At 31.5% G+C, this 19,843-nt stretch overlaps 2 protein-coding genes across 4 annotated transcripts; one reads left to right on the forward strand and one right to left on the reverse strand.

Moving 5' to 3' along the window:
- Positions 1-4,141: 4,141 nt before the first annotated feature.
- Positions 4,142-7,944, forward strand: LOC108905452. Of its 2 annotated transcripts, none has more exons than XM_018708321.1 (3): positions 4,142-4,315; positions 6,837-7,102; positions 7,156-7,944. In XM_018708321.1, exons 2-3 carry the CDS (start codon positions 6,840-6,842, stop codon positions 7,649-7,651), a joined length of 759 nt encoding a protein of 252 aa, XP_018563837.1. In that variant the 5' UTR covers positions 4,142-4,315; positions 6,837-6,839; the 3' UTR covers positions 7,652-7,944. The 2 variants fall into 2 exon arrangements, with proteins under 2 accessions (XP_018563837.1, XP_018563836.1); XM_018708320.1 differs by lacking the exon at positions 4,142-4,315 and adding an exon at positions 4,426-4,515.
- On the reverse strand, positions 4,486-17,468 carry LOC108905450. 2 transcript variants are annotated; one of them, XM_018708318.1, is made up of 7 exons: positions 17,159-17,468; positions 13,086-13,300; positions 11,881-11,983; positions 5,687-5,716; positions 5,448-5,632; positions 5,250-5,375; positions 4,486-4,855 (listed from the first exon to the last, which is right to left on the reverse strand). In XM_018708318.1, the coding sequence occupies exons 1-7, from the start codon at positions 17,238-17,240 to the stop codon at positions 4,577-4,579; spliced, it is 1,020 nt and encodes a 339-aa protein (XP_018563834.1). In that variant the 5' UTR covers positions 17,241-17,468; the 3' UTR covers positions 4,486-4,576. The 2 variants fall into 2 exon arrangements, with proteins under 2 accessions (XP_018563834.1, XP_018563835.1); XM_018708319.1 differs by having other exon boundaries at positions 5,262-5,375; positions 17,159-17,465.
- Between the last annotated feature and the right edge of the window lie 2,375 nt (positions 17,469-19,843).

Consider the following 19,843-nt stretch of genomic DNA (forward strand, 5'->3'; position numbering starts at 1 on the left):
GACCTTATAAACTACTGAACTCAGTCATCTGTCATTTTGCCTATATAAATGGCAATCGCACAGACGTGTGCGAGAGAGATAGAGCTAGTGCGGGCTTATGCTTCGTTCACAGAACTTCCACTGTAGCCCGCTACATTTAATTCAACCAATCAGCTAGCTATACTCGATTCCTTACCTCTTTTTTCTATTCCCGTGTGAAGTTAAAATGATTTTCATTACATTTTTGTGTGTTGGCTACACTGAAAGTATGGTCAAGTTAAAAAATTTGAAAAATTATTGACTAGGTTTTTAATTATATTCAGATGAAGGGTAGAAGGGACAGTGTACGAATTTCTGATGTACAAAGACTTTATAAAAATAATATAAATAGAGACTAGAAGACAAAAAATTCCATTAAAAATGTGTGGATATATTAATTCTATGAGTAAAACTAAAAACTACACTTATAGTATTAAGAATTCTTTATTTTAACTCAAACTGAAGTAAATTCGATTTCTCTTCTTTTAACGATACATATTTGTACCAGTAATTTTAATCATTATTAATGAATAAAAATAAGAACATAAGCACTATTTGTTTATATGGAATTTCTGTACAAATTGGAGGTATTAACGGGGGGATATAATAATTAGAAATTTAAAGTCAAAGACATTTTATTATACATATTTAAAAAATATACATAGATACAATTTTCTAAATAGTTTTTATAATGCCTTCTTTATGTATTTCTCCATTTATTTTCCTCATATCGTAAGCTCGATCAGTTAAAATTACTACAAGCTCTTCTGAAGTAGTTGTTTTAAATAGGTCATATTATCTTGCTTTGCAAAACTATATCGATGCTTTCGTTTTCGACATATTATTTAAAGAGAAGTTTTACTGAAGCATATTATAAGCACAATTCAGTTGAAACTGTTTATTTATCGTATTTAATTTGATGATAAAAAAAAGAGTGACACATTTAAGGGGGCAAAATTTTGACGTTAAAATGACATTTTATTTTGAGGAAGGGGGAAATATATGTTATCATCAGTATTGGTCATTATTTTCAGAAAGATGCGAAAAGTATATAAACATGTTGGTAGCATCATAACCTCTTTTCTACCTATGAAATTTTATTTTTTCTCCACTTATTTTGTACCGGTAGGTATACCCGTGTACCATTATTTGTTTTACCGTATTTGCCTGCACTAGCTTCATCTGCCTTGCACACATCAGCGCGATTGACCTCTCTTTCTAGGGCCAGTCCATAGTTTACTAGGTCTATGATGTCAACATATTGATCTGTCAAAAGCCTTTGACAGACTTGATCATGTTCTGTTCAAATTCTTGACACTAAATTTTATATTTTCTTCAGTAGGATCCATTTACTGCTTGGGTGATCCCCGCCTGAGTTAAAAACGCGAACTTATTCATGTCAGCCTGTACTATACGTACTCAATGTCAATGAAATCTTTCTTTTGGGATATCTCGCACGCAACACATACGGTAGCTCGAGTGATACATCATTCTGACGGCGCTGCAGCTACCCTGTAGCTGCAGCAGCGCATACTAATCTAAAATTTAACCTACCGTAGATACTACTGTGTATTAAAGCGGACAGCAGTGCCGTAAAACACACCGACTACTAAATTACATCCCAGTTTTTTGCTCTCCCGCCCGTAATTGCGCGGTAGCGTACATATTAAAGCTATAAATTATGCGCCGAGTTGAAGAGCTAAGACTTTTGCAAAATAGGTGCATTACGTCGACGTAGTAGTAATGACCATATTCTGTATAAATTGAGCAGGTATATAGCGATAGCCGCGCGTAATTAAACTCGATATAAGACGCAGTTTTATGTAATAGCCGCTTTCACTCTTCGTCGCCATGAAAATTGGAAAGAGCCAAGAGGAAGTTCGATTGCAAATCTACCGAGCTAACTAACTAGCAAAATTATGAAATGTACAAGGAACTAATAAACAAATGGACATAGTGTCATGACATTAATCTTAGCGGCGGCTTCTAAAAGTGTCCCAAAAGTAAGGCAATATTTGAATTGTGAGCCATTGTAGTAGTGTAGAGTGTGTATCTGAGACTGTGCGAAAAGATTAGTTGCCAAATTTAAATAAACAGGTTCGGTTGTAGACAATAAAAAACAGGCCAGCCTTGTTCTGGCTGTTAGCCCAAAATATTGCTACGGTGTACGTAAATAGTACACAAGGTTCAGATTCAGTCTGTACAATTTCATCTATGACAATTTGTTGCGGGTTGCCTAAATATGTGAGGTCACACTGAAAGAGTATTTACTAAAACAAGATGGTGAATACACTTTTTTTTGAGGTATATATGTTATCTGTTCACTGAATTATGCCCAGGTCCTTGTGGCTGCATAAACATGCCATGTCACTGGATCAATGAGTACCTAATTAGGTACCAACATCAGCAAAAATAAAATACGAAATAACAAGCCTTGCACAGTGCATACATTGTAAAGCGTTGCTTGTGCAGGAGCAAAAAAAATAAAACTAAAAATAGAACCACAAGCCTTAATTACGGGTTATTCCTGCTGAGATATATTATAGGCCATGTTCTAGTGTCAAGAACTCGAAGCGCTACCGGCTATGAGATTTTCAGCCTCGCATATAAGATAGATAATCTGTCTGGTGAATCGTAATACCGGTATGCCGCGTAATTCCATTCTCAAATTCAAAATAGGGAACTGTATACAGTATTGTGGTAGTACAGAACAAAAAATAGTACCTGACTTGATAAAAAATTGTCGATTGTTAATCCAGTACATCAGAAGTTCGACAAAAAACAATTTCCACTTACACAGAGTGTTGACAAGCTTGAAAATGATGTTTGAAGAGTGAATAAATCGAGGTGCAAAAATCATTTGGCGGCGATATGTTTTTCAGATAGAATTATTTTTTTTTAATACCTGCACTATGATTTACCACACTGATATGATTAAAACTTGTTTAGAACCGCTGACTCCACTAATAGCTATGCCAGGGGCATACTGTGCTTCCACAAAAAGCAAACACTGTTAAAATAAGAATCTAGAAAAATAAATGACTTCACTTAAACATTTGTTTGCTAATAATTTTCACAATAAAATACACGTTTCTGGTTTCTGTAGTGAAAACTGAATAAAACTGATTATTACTTAAAAACGGAACAAAGAAGCGCTCGACACGCCATTTACGCCCACAACTATGCATCTCTTTTTATGTAGTATATAACTAGCGATGATTCCAGAGGTTCCAAATAAGTTTTAGCATCTATAAGAAAATATTTTCTTATAGTTATGAAAATTTGTTACACCATGTACCTCTACCTACACCTACTACATATTGCTGCGTCTTTACAATTATTTTTCCCATAAGCATGCTGTTACAACAACATATAAACCCGTTTGCTTTGCCTGTATAAAAAATCTACGAAGTGCTCACTGTGGAGAATGGTATTACGCGCATAACACACCGCGATCTTCAATGTATGGCACCGTCGTATCACTGCTGCCGTGCTCCTGCAGACCTGCATTATCCACAGGCTACTGGATATATTTATGTACATGTTCGTTCACCGCACTTTGCAATTAAATTCTATGCGGTAATGTTATTGTTGATGGAAAATTTATGGGCTTGCAGTCATTTAATTATTAGATAAGCTAAAACACGGAATATTTACCGGTGACTTAACGCAACTAAGGGATGTTGAATTGCATGCGGTGACTCCAAAACAGGTTCCGAAATTATGTTAAAATTAGTTGTTCCTTGAATTGTTTTAGATAACGTTTCGTATAATTTTAAATAAATACAAATTTAAAAAATTATAATAATTGGTATTAGGGCATGTATGTTATAAAATTTGGAACGTCAACACAATGTTTTAATACAATTTTAAGTTTGAAAACTGGTAAAAAATAAACTATACCATCTGTTGAAATATTCTTCAAACTAGAAATTATCAAGAAATGGATTCTAGAACATTTTTTGCCGCCATCTCGAGACATCGATCCAAACTAAATTTGATTCCATCTATCGAAATATCTTGTAAATACCTGCAGCTATAAGGAATCTGTAAGTTGCCAACAGCGCCATCCAACAGGCAAAGTGTAAATTAAAAGAGACGCTCACAGCGCCATTTTGAAAGTTTAATAATTGTTTTTAACTTTGTTTTGTGTGTTACACAAAAAAATAGGCATAAAATATCGAATAATGGAATAACAACTGAAAGGCCTTTTAATAACGCAGGCGGCTATAAGAAAATGTTATCTGGTGAGAAAGACAGTCTGTCAAGTTAAACAAGCACAGCCAAGCAGCTCAAGGTTGGTTTTATTTAATGTAAAGATTTAGATTTACTCTTTTAACTACGTAATATAAATTACAGGTGCTAATTTAATTTTTTATCTACAAGTGGAGCGTACGATTGTTTATTCTCAAAAGTACTTTGTAACTTGGAAACCGTAACAAGGCATTGAACACAGTAAACGTAGACTTTTTACGTATATACATTTATTTCGATAAAGTAAGTATTAAATATCACAATGGCAAGCAACATAACCCACACAAATTTTACATCGTAACAGTCAGTCATCTACTGGTAAAGGTGGGACCGGTTCCGATTCAGGTACATAACCTCGTCTATTGTAATTAGCGAAACGTCTCTTAGGATTAGGCATGCATTTGCATTCGATCTGATCAAAATAGTACCCCGTCGAGCACTGTAGGACCTCTCTGCATTGGCAGGCACATAATTCGGAATTCCACAGCTTTTTTGAGCTTTTATAACATTTTGTTTCCTCGTCGCTATTGGTGCAGATGCATCGGCATAGGGACGGTCTGTATTCTTGATATTTATTGCAGTTCTAAAAATAAAAAACAGTTAAACGTAATATTTATTGGAGCAGAGAATAATAATTTTCCACTTCTACTTTTCTCTTAGTATTTTGCTATTGTTAAAGTAAGCATCGCAATTATTATTATGTCCCAAATATCGACAAGGTATTTGACATTGCCCACAGTTTTAAGGCAAGTTAGGTCGCCGCCGGCCAAGGGGCAATACAGACAAAAATAGTCGATTTGTTGCTTGATGAAATTCATATAAATAACAATTTCTCAAAGTTAGGGGTCGATATTTGTGACAAGTACGTCAGCTATGGATACAGAAGAAAATGGATATGTTTTTAGTAATTATTAATCGAAAATGAGCGTCGACACTAACTAATTGTTAGTTTAAGGCATGAAAAAAAATTTATATACCGCTATAAGTACCTCTTCCTTGATTTTACAATCACATTTACACTTATTATGTTTTTCCACAGTAACAATTTCTTTCCCCACATATTTCAATTTCCTGGTGTCTGGTTTGTATTGGGTTTTCGTGACCTACAATTACGAACAGTTATAATGATATTTTCGATGCTGTCATAACCTATAATTTTTGAATTTTAACCTAACCTTAAAAGTTAAGGTTTCGATTTCTTGAGGTTGGCAAGACAGTAAATCATGAGAGCAACATCCCCCACACCTTTCAACTTTAGTGCATTGTGGGATGTATAAAATGCTCGGATCGTCAGTTGTAGCAAGCGACACTGTCTTTAGTTCGGGTGTGCATCCGGCCGCTTTAGGGGTAACTGCGGCACCTAAAAAGATAAACGTAATAACTTCCTAGAAATCGGTAATTTAAGGATACTTACTTCTGGCTTCGTAGTCTTCACCAAATCTATCTGAAATGAAAATGTATCATTAGTAATTGAAGCAAATGTGTAGCCAAACTAAAAATCTATGAAGGGTACCACCTTATTACTATAATTCTCCACAATGCGTCTACATTTTTAAAGAAAATTGTTCAAAATCACAGCAATTGCCTGTAGTCCCGCAGCTATTACAGGAAATTGCTGAAACTGTCTGCAACCCTGTTAAAAAATTCCATGTCTTCTCAGAATGGTCAGAAATTTAAGTTAAATTTAAAAATAAAATTAAAAATTTGAATTTCCATATAAAAAAATTATTCGCAATAATTTTAAAGCAATATCTGGTAGTCCTAGTGGTTGCCAGGCAATTCTCCCAGAAATTATGAGATTTCCGCAAAACATGTACATTTTTTAGTAGTGGTATAGTCTTTCCGAAGTCAGTTGAACATGTAAAAAAACGCCTGGCAATAAAATTTAATGAGTTTCATAGGCGTCCCTAAAAAAGTTTTCTGACAAAAGGTAAATATTTATAATAATTTGCAAATAATGTGCATAAAATTTCTATTACCTATATGTTCATTTGGCCAACAACATATTTTAATTATTTATATCAAACAAATTTATTATATTGATGGTAAATTTCATTTTGTTCCGTTTCAAAAGGTCTCAAAAATGCCATGTAATAATATTATTTCTCCCTTTCGCAATTGTAATATCAATGATTATAATAAATTAAAATTACCTGAATTACACCAAATTTCGCATTGCTGCACTGCACTGCTGGGCAATTTGTCAACCACTTGTCAACGCCTGAGATTTATTGCCCAGTGGCCCAATGCAGCTGTGTTTGTATTTCGTTTGTCCGCGCTCGCATTCTTCAACTGCGCGTATACATTTGTACCACCTCCACGTGTAGTTCGACCAGACCTGTATATGGGTATGGCTAAATAAATATGGGGACAAGTTTTTCAAATATTTCAACGCCGAGTTGCTGCGTCAGCGACCGAACCTGGTACATACTATCAACTTCTTGGTTCTTCAATTGATATCGGAAAGACTATAACACTGCCCTCATTATTTTTATCTGTATCGTCAAAATAGACAAAAATAAGAAAAAAAATAGAAAAATTATTACGTTATTTATCGGTTACAGAAAATGGAATTCACAGATGCTCAGGTACAGGAAGCCAAAACTTTTGGAGAGTTTTACGTGGACATGATGGAGAATTATAGAAACACGGTGAAATATTATTTATCCGAAGACGTGATTTTAGACTGGTTCGGTCAAACAGTCAAAGGCGAACAGAATGTCAGTGTATTTCTTAAGAAAACGCTTTCATCTGTTAGACATTACCTTTCGGATGCTGCGCCAGCCAAGAAAATAGGATTTAGAGACACTCATGTTGTTAAAATTCCGAAGTAAGTAAACCTGCTTGGGTGGTAGTTCAAATATTTATATTTTTTACTTTTAGACAGTCGAAAAAAATCCCATTGGGATTAATGAGCCCCCCGAGAATTTCTTACCAGAAAACCCAGACAAAAACGCCTAAAAAGTCGTCTGATCCCTCCACCAGCTCTAGCAGCTTAAGAGAAAAATGTAGCAGGAGCAGAGAGCAAGGCCAAGGCGACGGCTTCCATAACACCACGGATTTACCCGTGTCTCCGGCGAAAAGATTTAAATCGGCCGAAAGCGACTGCGTTGAAAATGACGTTGAAACCGTAGAAGGCGAAAGTGACGTTACCCCAAAAATAAAATACATGATCGCGGAGGGTTCGTTAGAATTCCACAAGCCCAGCCTTAAAAAACTGCAGACGGAAACGAAATGGAAGAGGCCTTGTAAGTTAAGTGTTGCCTACTCTTCGGTAAACTGTCATGACTGCGTTATATATTTGATTATATACGAAGGTAACGTTAAATGTAGGAGGAATCTCATGAAGGAGTTCGAGGCTGAGGAGCCGGATAATTAAATCGTTCCTTTATTCTAAGGTTAAGTTTAAGCTTGAACATTGAAATGTGAAATCAAGTGCTTTAATTAGATATTTTATATTAAACGTAAAGACGATCGTGTTTGTGTAAATACGATAAACGTGAAATATTATCAGTTGTTATAACGTTGTTTCCACTGCAAAATATTGGAGCAGTACATCCTGTGAAAAATTTTAAATGCCGGTCATTTAAGATGGAGAATAATAATTTTTTTATGTGACGGTTGTAACCTGAAAGTGTTGCAAGTGATTTGTAATAAACGTGAACAAAATAATTTATTGTATTGTTAACTGACCGAATGACCACACAAGGACATAAAGACATAAGTAACAAATTAAATTCCAAAAAAAAATCAATTTGTCTTTTAATTTTGGTGAAATGTATTTTACAGGACATTTTTGCAATTTTAACGGGCCATAAACATCGTAAGTAAATGAAATTAAATGTGTTTTCAGAAAATCGTTTCTTAAATAGACTGCACAAAGCCTACTGCAATTTTATTTACCAGTTTTTGAACAATCGTATTAATAAGTTTTTTTAACCGAAATCGAAATAACATTTTTTTAAATCTCTTGAAATTTATATTCAAATATAAAAATGTAACAGTTGCTGGTATGTTTTCATTTTCAGTTTCATTTTCAGTTATTTACTTTTTATTCATTTAATTTTTCCCAAATTAATGTTGAATCATTCACAGGTACACAAAAAAATTCATATACTTTTTAACAGAACATGATACCCCCTATATTTTGACCCGCTGAAGCTAAATTCCCTCTAAGTGCGCGTATGCGCGGACGCGTACTAATTTTTCGAAAGTTGCGCAGCCGTTCTTGTATTCTGCGCACAATGGACTTCACCATTTTTCTTAATTTTACTTTATAAAAGAATTGCATCTAAAAATGGCAAAAATCTAAATTTCACTAAAAGAAAAAGTAAGATTTAGGGGGTAAAAAAAATTTTTTAACATTTTTGCTCCCATATAGTTTCGTACCGTGCAGTAAGCAAAAAAACTAGAGGGAATATTGTGCAGAAGCTATTAGTAATGTTCCATCAAGCCAGGATTTTTCTCCAATTTCAAAAAATAGCTCAAAATCTCGATTTTTTGTTAAAATACTTATGATTTTGAAATTAAATAGGCATTAAAAAAAATGCAGGAAAAATGGTTTTTATTTTTAATTTCAAAATCTTAACTATTTTAAAAACAAAAATCGAGATTTCCACTGATTTTCAGCAATTTTTTGAGGTTAAGAAAAAATTCTGACATGCTAGAGCATTTCTGATGGCTCCATCGTCTTCAGCGGGATAAAATACAGGGGGGTATAATACGCTGTTAAAAAATACATGAACTTTTTTTATGCCTGTGTAATTAAACGAACATTGTTTGTTAACTTAAACAGAATTGTTACTATAATTTTCCAAAAATTGAGATTTCTTGTAATTTTGGAGAAGCCATACTTTCAAAATTACACATTTTATGCTCTATTTAATAAAGACTATTTGCACTTCACTTGTTTTTTACCCACTGTGTTAATGACGTGTGCCTATATATTGAAACACTGTATATTAGGATAGCCCAAAAAAAAAGGAATATTTTTTTTTCGTGTCTTGTGAAAATATGTTAGTTTTATCATGTTTTAAGAGCCCCCTCAAAAATCAGCTCAAAAAAACTTTTTTAGAGGTCCCTCAAGATTTTTAAAAATTTCCAAAATCGTCTAAAATATAATTTTATAAAAAAATCGCGATTCTGAAAATTTCAAATCGATATTTTAATTTTTGAAGGTCACTCATTATTTTAACTCTCAAAGTAGTGTACTTATGTTTTCGAGGGACCTCTAAAAACAAATATCAGCGAACTAATAATTTATTTTATTGATTTTGATGAACAAAAGAATAGAAATAAATCATGACACTTAAATTCTAAAAAATTAAAAAATTATAAATATTTGATGCTCACAGTGCGGCAGTAAATTTTGCCTCGAGAAATTTTTCAAGTGTCGTGATTTATTTCTATTCTTTTAATAATCAAATTCAATAAAAAAAATTATCAGTTCGTTGATATTTATTTTTAGAGGTGGCTCGAAAACATTTTAGGTACACTACTTCTAAAGTTAAAATAATTATGAGTGACCCTTAGAAATTAAAATATCGATTTGAAATTTTCAGAATCGAGATTTCTTTCAACCTAGAAAATGATAAAATAACGAGAAAATAAATAAAAAAAAATCAATTTTTGACGATTTTGGAAATGTTTAAAAATAGTGAGCGACCTCTAAAACATTATTTTTGAGCTGATTTTTTTAGGGGGCTCTTAAAACATGATAAACTAACATATTTTCACAAGACATGAAAAAAATATATATTCGTTTTTGTTTGGGCCACCCTACTGTATACATTAGATTTTATGCAAATTTTTTGAAAAAAAATTAAGTGCAAAATGTGGTAAAACAAAATTTGATATTTAAACACTTGACTAGGAAATAATTAAATTATACAGAAATTTAATATGGTGTTTTTCCATTGTTAAAATTTCTTTTTTGTATACAATGCTTCAAGATTTACTTGAAAGAGAAATTTTATTGTTAATTTAAGACAAATATCTTTCCACTAATGAAATATTTTTATCTCTGTATTTGCACTACTAGAACTTTATATTATACCAGTTTCCATTCCACTTATGATGTCAGTTAAGCATATTGGCCCTAAAAGTCGGTAACTTCCCTCATACTATTTATGTCGACTGTTAGAATTAGTGCAATTTGTTTGTGTTTCTAGACATTGTATATGTTTTGTGTATTTTTTTGTACCTGGTTAGTGCAAATATGTATCATAGCTTTATAAAATTAAGAGTATAACTACTACATTTAAGAAAACTAATTTTGTGTCTAAATGAAAGTGAAACGGAAGTAATTTGTTAAATGATTCTAAGGCCTCTTTCACACCGGACGGAAAATCGCGCGGACGAATCCGTCTAGTGTGAAACAGGTCTAAGAAAAAGCGGAAAGTCTTGATTATCAAATTACACTATCTAACTGATTTTAAAATAAATGTGATTTCCATGTGCCACATCTAATGTGATAAATTATATTTACAAAATGAAAACTATAGACTGGTTGCCGAAGTAAACTAAAAAAAAAAACAATATTGTTATTTTTGACTGGGATTTTCAACATTTATGTGTATGCTTTATCACTTTCAATATAAAAAGAATAGGAATAATCTATGATCACTTCAAAATTGCTATTTGTTTTTCTCTGTGGTTGTTTGAGAAACAAAGTATAAAAATAAATTGTTGTACGGATTTTTAAAAAAATTTTGACGTATGCCATAAAGACAATTGAATGTAGCATTTCGTAGATATAGGCGTTTGTGTATCAACATATTTTTAAGAATCCTTACAACTTATATTTTTAACATTTTTCGTCTCTCAATAACAGAAAAAAAAGGGGTCAATTTTTATGTGATCACTCTGTATGTTCATGAAATACTGTCGGAAGAAAAAAAAATTTTTTATTTAATGTGAATCAGCAACTCTAAACATATTTTTAGGTATAGAAATAAAATTTCATCTTTATACTTAGTTGGATTGAAAAAGGGTGTTTTTACTCAAAAACACGTATCAATATACAGATTATTGCACACATGTTTAAGGGTACAAAAAAATAGTCGTTTTTAGACACGATTTAAAAATTAAAAAGTACATTTTTACCATACATTGAATTTTTCAGTTAATTAAATAAACTTTTAAATTATAACTCTGCACCATACTTATTTATTATTTTTAAATTGGTCGATTTTGTGATTTTGAAAATCTGAATCTCATAATTTAAGCAAATTATTGTTAAATTGCCACACTAGAAAAAATTTACATTTTCTGACATATGTGACACAAAATCACACACAAATTTTGTGAAGCATATGCATTATGCAGTAAATTTTTACTAATTAGGACAATAGAGATACTTTTAGATCTGAACTTTGTTAATTTAATAATTAGTTATGCTTTAAGTAAATTTATTAAATGTAATACAGTTCTGACGATTCTTTGAAAAGCCGATCTTTTTCATGTGCCAAGTGATGAATATTGAGGGGGCCATATTATGTACATAATAGGTATTTATGTTGATATATTTTTATGACATGTACATTTGTATATTATTTTTTTATATTCGAAATAATGTAATAATTTGTTAATAAATTAAATAAAACTTACTCTGCACAAATATGTCTTCGTAGTCTGTATCTCCTTCCACAAAATTTAGGAGCAGGTCACTTACATTATATTTGTTAATGTCCATAATAAAATCCAGAGGAATCTGCAAAAATATAATTGATCAAAAATGATTCACAAAGAGAATATTTTTTCTAAGAGGAAAATTTAAAGGAAAGAATATAAAAATTTAACTTAATTTTTTATTGGCAAACAAATATATTTTTTTTCATATACTGAAATATATTACAAATATGGATATTGCAGACATATATTTCCTAGAAAATGTATTGAAAAATATTATTTGGGGGAAATCCTACAGGAAATTTATTTTCCTGCAATAGTTTTGCAAGCAACTTACGGATTTGTTTCTATGTTGGGTATAGTTACATCATAAAATCAATTTAGTGGTTGAATCTTTATTTTACACAAATATCTGCCAGTAAATTTGAAATTAAAAATAGTTATTTAAGTTGGGAATACCCATAGCAACACATTTTTGAAATGTCACTGACTTAATATATCTAGGTATAATTTACCTGCAAGAATTTGTTTATTTTGTAATGAGAAATATTTGAGCATTCGCAATTAAGTAATATATCCAGAACTTGTGGTCAATAAATTGCACATATTTTTAATGTACATAAACATTCTCATGTATAAAAAGTATAGTTTTGCTTTACAGTCGGTTTTTCCCTTGAAAAAAACAGTAAATTTATTACTATAACTTATAAATAAATACGGTACCATACGACGGTAATTTTATTTCTCCTTGCATAATTTAGTCAAATAAACCCAAACTTTTAATACAGGATTATATTTTTCATAGTACTCGTATTGTTAATTACACAAGCACAAAAAAGTGACCAGTTCTTTTGATCAGACCCTATCATCCTCAAAAAATGGGTTATTTCGGAATATGCCGTTGTGGGAAAAGCTGAACTGAATTTTTGGAGTAGATCCAGAACAAAGAAAGCACACGATTGAGCAAATCCCGAATCAAATCGATGATGACTAGGCTTAGTGCACGTGCAGAGTCTAACAGCCGGCGCGAGGGTCAGTGGCCTTCACAGCTGACTACGGTCCTGTTAAACTCCGCGCCGCACTAAGCCTAATGATGCCTATGTTTTTAGACTCAAAATATGTTATTCACGAAGAGCTTATCAAACTTTTTACCGGGAATTTTCAAACGTTTATAGCCCACTTACCTTGTTGCTTGAAGAATTTTTATAATAATTCGTCAATTCGTCATTGTAGTCTTCTTCATCGTCACCAGGTCGCAATTCCTCTTCCCTGCGAGGAAGAATGCCACTATATGGAGTTCTGCTTCTCCTGGGGTCTTCAATGTGATGGTGATGACGCTGGTAATTCTCGAGCAAGAAGTCGTTAGGGAACATTATTCTACTCGTTTCATCTGGGTGTCCTGTCAATAAATATTTACTAACAGCATTAAATGATAATACAGTTATTTACATAAAGATTAATTTTCCAAGAAATCTTTATCCAGCTCTCAACAAGACAAATATTTGAGTACGATAAGGTAGAAAAGAGAAAATCCAAAGGGGACCAAAATGTGAAAACGGCAATCTTTATTTTTGTTCGCGACTGTACACAGCAGCAAAATAAGTTTGAACAAGATATTCATTTTCTAAAGAATTAGTAGCTATTAATGTTGAAAATGTTAGGACTGGTACTGATTATTTTAGTAATAGTGTACTTGTGATATATTCTCTCAAATTGCATGGTCAAATATTTAAGGATATAAGAATTAAATTGCATAGTATGAAAAGATTTTTTGAAAAAGTTTATGGAAATCCTTACGATTGTATACAGTTCTGGATATACACATATAAAAAGCTTTACATTTAATGAAAGTATAACCAAAAATTAAAAATTGTGTATTACCTACATCATATATTGAAAATATGTAGATTTTTTAGAAAAACTGCGAATTTTCTCAGATCGTGTAAATCGTGTAAGCTGATGTGATCACAAATTTAAATTCATTTTATACTAATATAGGCCAGGAAATATTGATGCTAAATATTATGTACAATAACATTAGTTTCCACAATCATAAAAATGGGGGGAAGATTGTTTACAGGCTGGTTAATTGTATAATTTTTATGTAAATTCACGTTTTTCGCTTATAACTTTTTTCCATTCATTTCCACAAGAAAACAGTTAGGTACTTTTTTTTCGTCTTCAAAAGACCTACAAAACTAGCCCGAGCGTCAAAAAATATTGATTAGATCAACAGAAGAAGTTTATTTATGACTTTTGAATTAAACATTTTTTACAAACTGCGTTATTATTACCAGAACGTTTTGGCATCGCATTCTCTCATTCCTTATCACTGTCTAATAACTCACACGAAATCTGGAATCGGTAAATTGAATAGTTTACAAGTTATGGTCTTATAAACAAATTAACTAATTATTAGTCTGGACGATTCCGAGCATCTTCCACAATCGCACTGATTTTTTTTCATGGTAGATTTCATAATACATTGAAATCTATCATTTTTTTTAATTTCAAATTTGCAACCTTGAAAGTTTTTTTATTTTTTAGTCTTAGTTGCAAAATGAAATATACGACGCACGCGGGTGATATAGTTATATATTATTACAGATTCGGAAAGCTTATGAAAAGAGCTTTAAGTTAAAAAAAAATCGTCAAGATTCGTTGAAAAACAACGGAGTTACAGACTGTTATACAATTAACGAGCCTGTAAACAATCTTCCCCCAATTTTTATGACTGTGGAAACTAATAGGTATGTTATTGTACATAATATTTAGCATCTATAGTGATAAATTCAGTTTGCCGAAATAAAAAGTCGCGAAATGGTCGTTTCCCAGCTCTTTTCCTGGCTTAAATAGTGCTACTTCCGAATTAGGTAGGTATTTACCTGAAATTGAACTAAGGTCGTTTACAATTTTATTATCAAATATTAGGCCAATCGTTATAGCTTTTTTTCGGGAAAAAAATACTATTAGAAGTTTATCTACGGAATATTGTTCAGAAACGTGTTATAAACAAAATATCAAAAAATCAACTCGAGACTAGTTGGGAAACTTTGTTAAAACAACGGTCAAAATTATGTAAAAGTGGTTTTTTGACTCTCGTAAAAAAAGTGTTATTCATAGAGAAAAAAGGTTTATACAAAAAAGGTAGGTATTAAATAAATCTATAAAATAAGACAAGTCCGATTAAATTCCGATAAATTGTTTATGCGCAAGAGCTCAAAAATGGTCGAAATTGTCCGCTTTTTTCAATTGCTAATAATTTATCCAATTTTCATCGCAGACACTTGTAATTCAGGATTTTTGAGGCTTTTTGCACCCTTAATAAGTAGTAAAAGTTTCAGCCCAAAAGCTTCATTAGCTTGGCATTGGCGGAATTTATTATCTAAGAAGATGCTATTTTCAATTCATTTTTCCCAAGCTCACAGGCGTTGTAGGGTTTCGATCATTAGTTGTTTTTGTACCTAAATAGTTGTATTGACAAATGCATTTACTGATAATTTAATTTTTCAAATTTAATTTGTTTAAAAATGACTGAAAAAATGCTAATATTTATTAAATTATTAAGCACGCATGCTCCGCCTCGCCCTCCCCACTCGTTCGCTGGACCAAGTAATAGAACGCATCGCCGCTATCTTCTTTTTCGCATTTAAATAGTTGAATTTACCTTAATGTTAATGTAGGACCTGAAAATATAGCTCTTAATGTATACTCTCTCCAAATTTCGGCTCTTAATATTAATAATTAAGGTCACTGCGATTAAATAAAAAAATATATATATCTCAGCTTCTAATCAACTTACAACTACGATTTTTTTTTATTAAATTCGAAGAAAACTAAAGTATAGAGGTTACTATTTTATTTTATAATAATTACATGTCTTAACAATTTTATAAATATTAACATCTTTTCAGTCATTTTTAAACAAATTAAATTTGAAAAACTAAATTCTCAGTAAATGTATCTGTCAATACAACTATTTAGGTACAAAAACAACTAATGATCGAAACCCTACAACGCCTGTGAGCTTGGGAAAAATGAATTGAAAATAGCATCTTCTTAGATAACAAATTCCGCAAACACCAAACCAATGAAGCTTTCGAGATGAAATTTTTACCACTTATTAAGGGTGTAAGAGGCCTCAAAAATCCTGAATTACAAGTGTTTGCGATGAAAATTGCATTAATTATTAGCAATTGAAAAAACGGCAATTTTCGACCAATTTTGAGCTCTTGTGCATAAACAAATCATCGGAATTTAATCGGACTTGTCTTATTTTACAAATTTATCTAATACCTACCTTCTTTGTACAAACTTTTTTCCCTATGAATAATAGTTTTTTTTACGTGAGTCAAAAAACCACTTTTCCATAACTTTGACCACTGTTAAAACAAAATTTCCCTACTAGCCTCGAGTTGATTTTTTGATATTTTATTTATAACAGGTTTCCGAACAATATTCCGCAGAGAAATTTCTAATAGTACTTTTTCCCGAAACAGGCTCTTTCATGTCTATAATGACTGGGCTATATACACAATGTGACATTTCATGAAATTACTTGGAATAATATTAATATCACTATCTAAAATTATTTTCAATGGCTTATTATTATTTTCAGTACCTAACGCATGTCAAAAAATCGTAATCATTCTGCAATAAATACCCTTTATTATTAATGCCTTAGAAATTCAATTTTGTTTTCTTAACTCATTATTTGTATAAATTATGAGCATCTATTCTCACTTTATACACGGTGCTTCAGCATCAATTGGACAAATCTAAAATCGAGTTTACGAATTTACGAATATGCAATATAATCTTTCAATGCGTTTAATAAATCAATGTAATTAGAAAACACACTTTGCGAAATGTAGATACAGGTAATTCCACTTTTTTTATGTCAATTATGTGACTGAAATTCAAATGATATTGTCAAGGTAAAATTTTGTTGATATTTATAGTTATAATTAGATTATAATTAACACCAGAAGTACACGTTGTGTTTAATGTTCTGTGACTAAAAAAAAAACGGAATTGTCATATTTTCGAATATATTAATTGTGAAAGCTGATAACTTCCCTTGAAAATTTCGTAGTGCTTTTAAAATACAATATTAATATTCACATAAAAATCCCCCGTTGTATAAACAGTTACCTATGAATTTAATTTACACTTACCTAATGTTTATATTATAAGGTTATTAAAAATTCAAGTATGTACCTGAATCTTAATCGTCATCAACGTCATCTACACCTACCTGTCCCAATTTTCGTTTCTTCGCTGTTGACCCGGAGGAGAGAGCACACCGTCACTAGCACAATTAATTCGAAACCGATCATGTTTGTTTACATTTACGGATTCAATTGTCACACATACACCTTGCGAATGCTACACCGTAGTAGCTAGTCTTACACTGACCGCAGTGGATAGATGCACAAGCCAGGCTGAGGCAAAATATTAACACTTGCCTTGCTTTTGCGTTGATGGTCAAGTTCCCAAACCATTCACAGTGGAGAAGGACCTAGAGTTGTCCGTACACTAGAAGAATTTGTCTCGCAAAAAAAAACACTAAAACGTAGCGTTGAAATTCGGTTGTGTACAACGCGAAGCATTCGCAGTTTCTTTGAGAACTTTTATTAAATTACAATGGTACTTTGTCAAGGTCAGAAGTGATAAGGTCGTCAAGTTTTGTAGCTTCGAGTGAAGTTTCTTTTATTTACTGTAATTGTTAAGTGGCCCACTAAAATATACTGTACTATTTTTGGAATTTCATTAACATGACAGGAGTTTTTTTACGTTGTTGAAACTTGTTGAACCAGTGATTAAAATAAACACAAATATACATAAAAGGTGATTACCCCTGGGGTTCATTTTAGAATCTGTGTTGGATTTTCCGAAAATATTATCTTATTAATTAGGAATCCTCAAAAATTCATACTATTTCAGTTTACTTAATTTTCCTAGATCATATGCATTTCTTCATTAAATCATATACATTATAGTGTGTGTAATACTTTAAATTATTGCGATAAATGTAGGTAAACGTTTTGTAAAGACTGGCATAGTAGTAGGTATTGGAGTAAAATCTGCAAATATCAGAAAATATATATTTGCAATAGGAAGTCATTATTTTGTTTTAGTCAGAGGCGCACCTAGAATTATTTTTCAGTTATTTATTAAATCAAGTCTTAACACCTCATTTTGATTCAAAACAAGCAAAATAATCACGTTTACTCTGCCATTTTGTAATATGGTTCCAACAATACTTTGTGTAATTTTCTCTTGTTAAGACTAGAATGATGACATACCATGTATTAATTTATATTTTCCTGGTTATGAGTACTTATTATTTCTTCTTGGGCTTTGTTATTAATACCTTCTATTTTTTGTTACTAATACAAGTAGACCAGGGCGGATCTGTTTTGAGGTGGATGTGAGAGAGGGCAAGCAATTTTTTTCTGGATTACCTTCAGTACAACTCACATAAGATAAGTGTAGATTGCTAGATCTGGGCGAGGTCCGGAACATTTTCAAAATTGCAAAAATGTTTAAAAAATTTAAATAAATACCTATTTTATCTGAGTTTTTTAATTATATCTTGGAACATATACATTTTGGAAGAATATTGAAGAGGAAAAAAGTTTTAGAATTGAATTTTGCACAATATACTGTAAGTTAAAAATGTTTAAATTTATTACCGATGTTGCAAAATAGCAAGTAATTGATGAAAAATGGCAAAATAATCAAGTATTTTGTATAATTTTTTAAAAATATCTTAATTGCTCCGAGGGCGTTTTAATTTTGGTAAAAAAACTTTAGAGTATAATAAAACCACACCAAATTTTTTTTGAAAAAAATTTTGAAAAAATTTTTCGAATTTTCAAAATGTTGCACAGCCTCAAATAAAGCATTTTCACATGGAAAAGACCTCTCAACCTTTCAAATGGTTTTTAAAAAATTGAAATCGGTTGGTTAGGACGGCCACAGTAAATTTTTAAAGTTAACACTCTTTTTTTTTTATTTTTAAACAATAGAAATAGGTATATTTTTTTAAAGATCTAGGGATCTACACTTTTATTATGTGAGTTGTAGTGAAGGTATTCCGGCTTGCCCCCTCTTAAATCCAAGAAGAGGGATATTTCGACAGATCCGGCCTGGTCTAAAGAACATATTCAATTTCAACTAATATTAAGAAAAGTCTGCAATGTTATGGGATAATTTCGATTCATTAAAAAATCTTATAATATTTTTAAAAAACGTCAAAAAAATCGTCAAATAAGCAACAGTTGGAACAAATTGTTGTACCACAAAAGTAGGAAATATGAACCAAATGTGATGAAAAACCTCTAAGAAGTTATTTTCTGAATTCTTAATATCAGTTTCAGTGCTGGTGATAGGTGTCATTTGATTTTTGTCGCAATTGTTTACAAAACGTTTTATTTTTCAACTTGGAACAAATTTTGAAAATGTTATTGGTATAAAACCAACTAGTCGAAATTTCATTTGACGACACACGTAGAATATCAAGAAATATTTCATTCATCTTATCTGTTTCACAGGATATGTTTAGATTTCCACTTTAGGTAATGCTTCTGTAAACCGCATTTCATTCCATGAGGTTATAATATAAGAAATTATGACCAGAAACTAATTTTAATCAAAGCTGAATCATTTGCAGACATATTATTGTTAATAATAATCAGTAACAAAAATTGAAATCAAAAGTTTACACGAATAGTATTAGCAATTGATAAAAATAATATAATAATAATATAAGAGGCTGCTTGTCACAGAAATAGATTTGAAAGAGTATCATCAACAAGCCAAACTATCGAATAAGTTTTAACTAACTGGGAGAAGAATTATAGTGTAATTAAAAAAAGAGCCTAGTACGAAAATTTTCAAATGAAAAGCGCAGGCATTATAACGGTACAAAAATTAG

The sequence above is a fragment of the Anoplophora glabripennis genome, unplaced genomic scaffold (assembly GCF_000390285.2).
Source record: "Anoplophora glabripennis isolate ALB-LARVAE unplaced genomic scaffold, Agla_2.0 scaffold42, whole genome shotgun sequence".
Classification (NCBI taxonomy): Eukaryota; Metazoa; Arthropoda; class Insecta; order Coleoptera; family Cerambycidae; genus Anoplophora; species Anoplophora glabripennis.

Coding starts and splice junctions, on each gene's coding strand:
- LOC108905450 (XM_018708318.1), bottom strand. CDS start 17,240: ATGATCGGTTTCGAATTAATTGTGCTAGTGACGGTGTGCTCTCTCCTC. Junction 11,984..13,085: donor AAAATTCTTCAAGCAACAAG/GTAAGTGGGCTA, acceptor ATATTTTTGCAG/ATTCCTCTGGATTTTATTAT. Junction 5,717..11,880: donor CGAAGACATATTTGTGCAGA/GTAAGTTTTATT, acceptor TTTTCATTTCAG/ATAGATTTGGTGAAGACTAC.
- LOC108905452 (XM_018708321.1), top strand. CDS start 6,840: ATGGAATTCACAGATGCTCAGGTACAGGAAGCCAAAACTTTTGGAGAG. Junction 7,103..7,155: donor CATGTTGTTAAAATTCCGAA/GTAAGTAAACCT, acceptor TTTTACTTTTAG/ACAGTCGAAAAAAATCCCAT.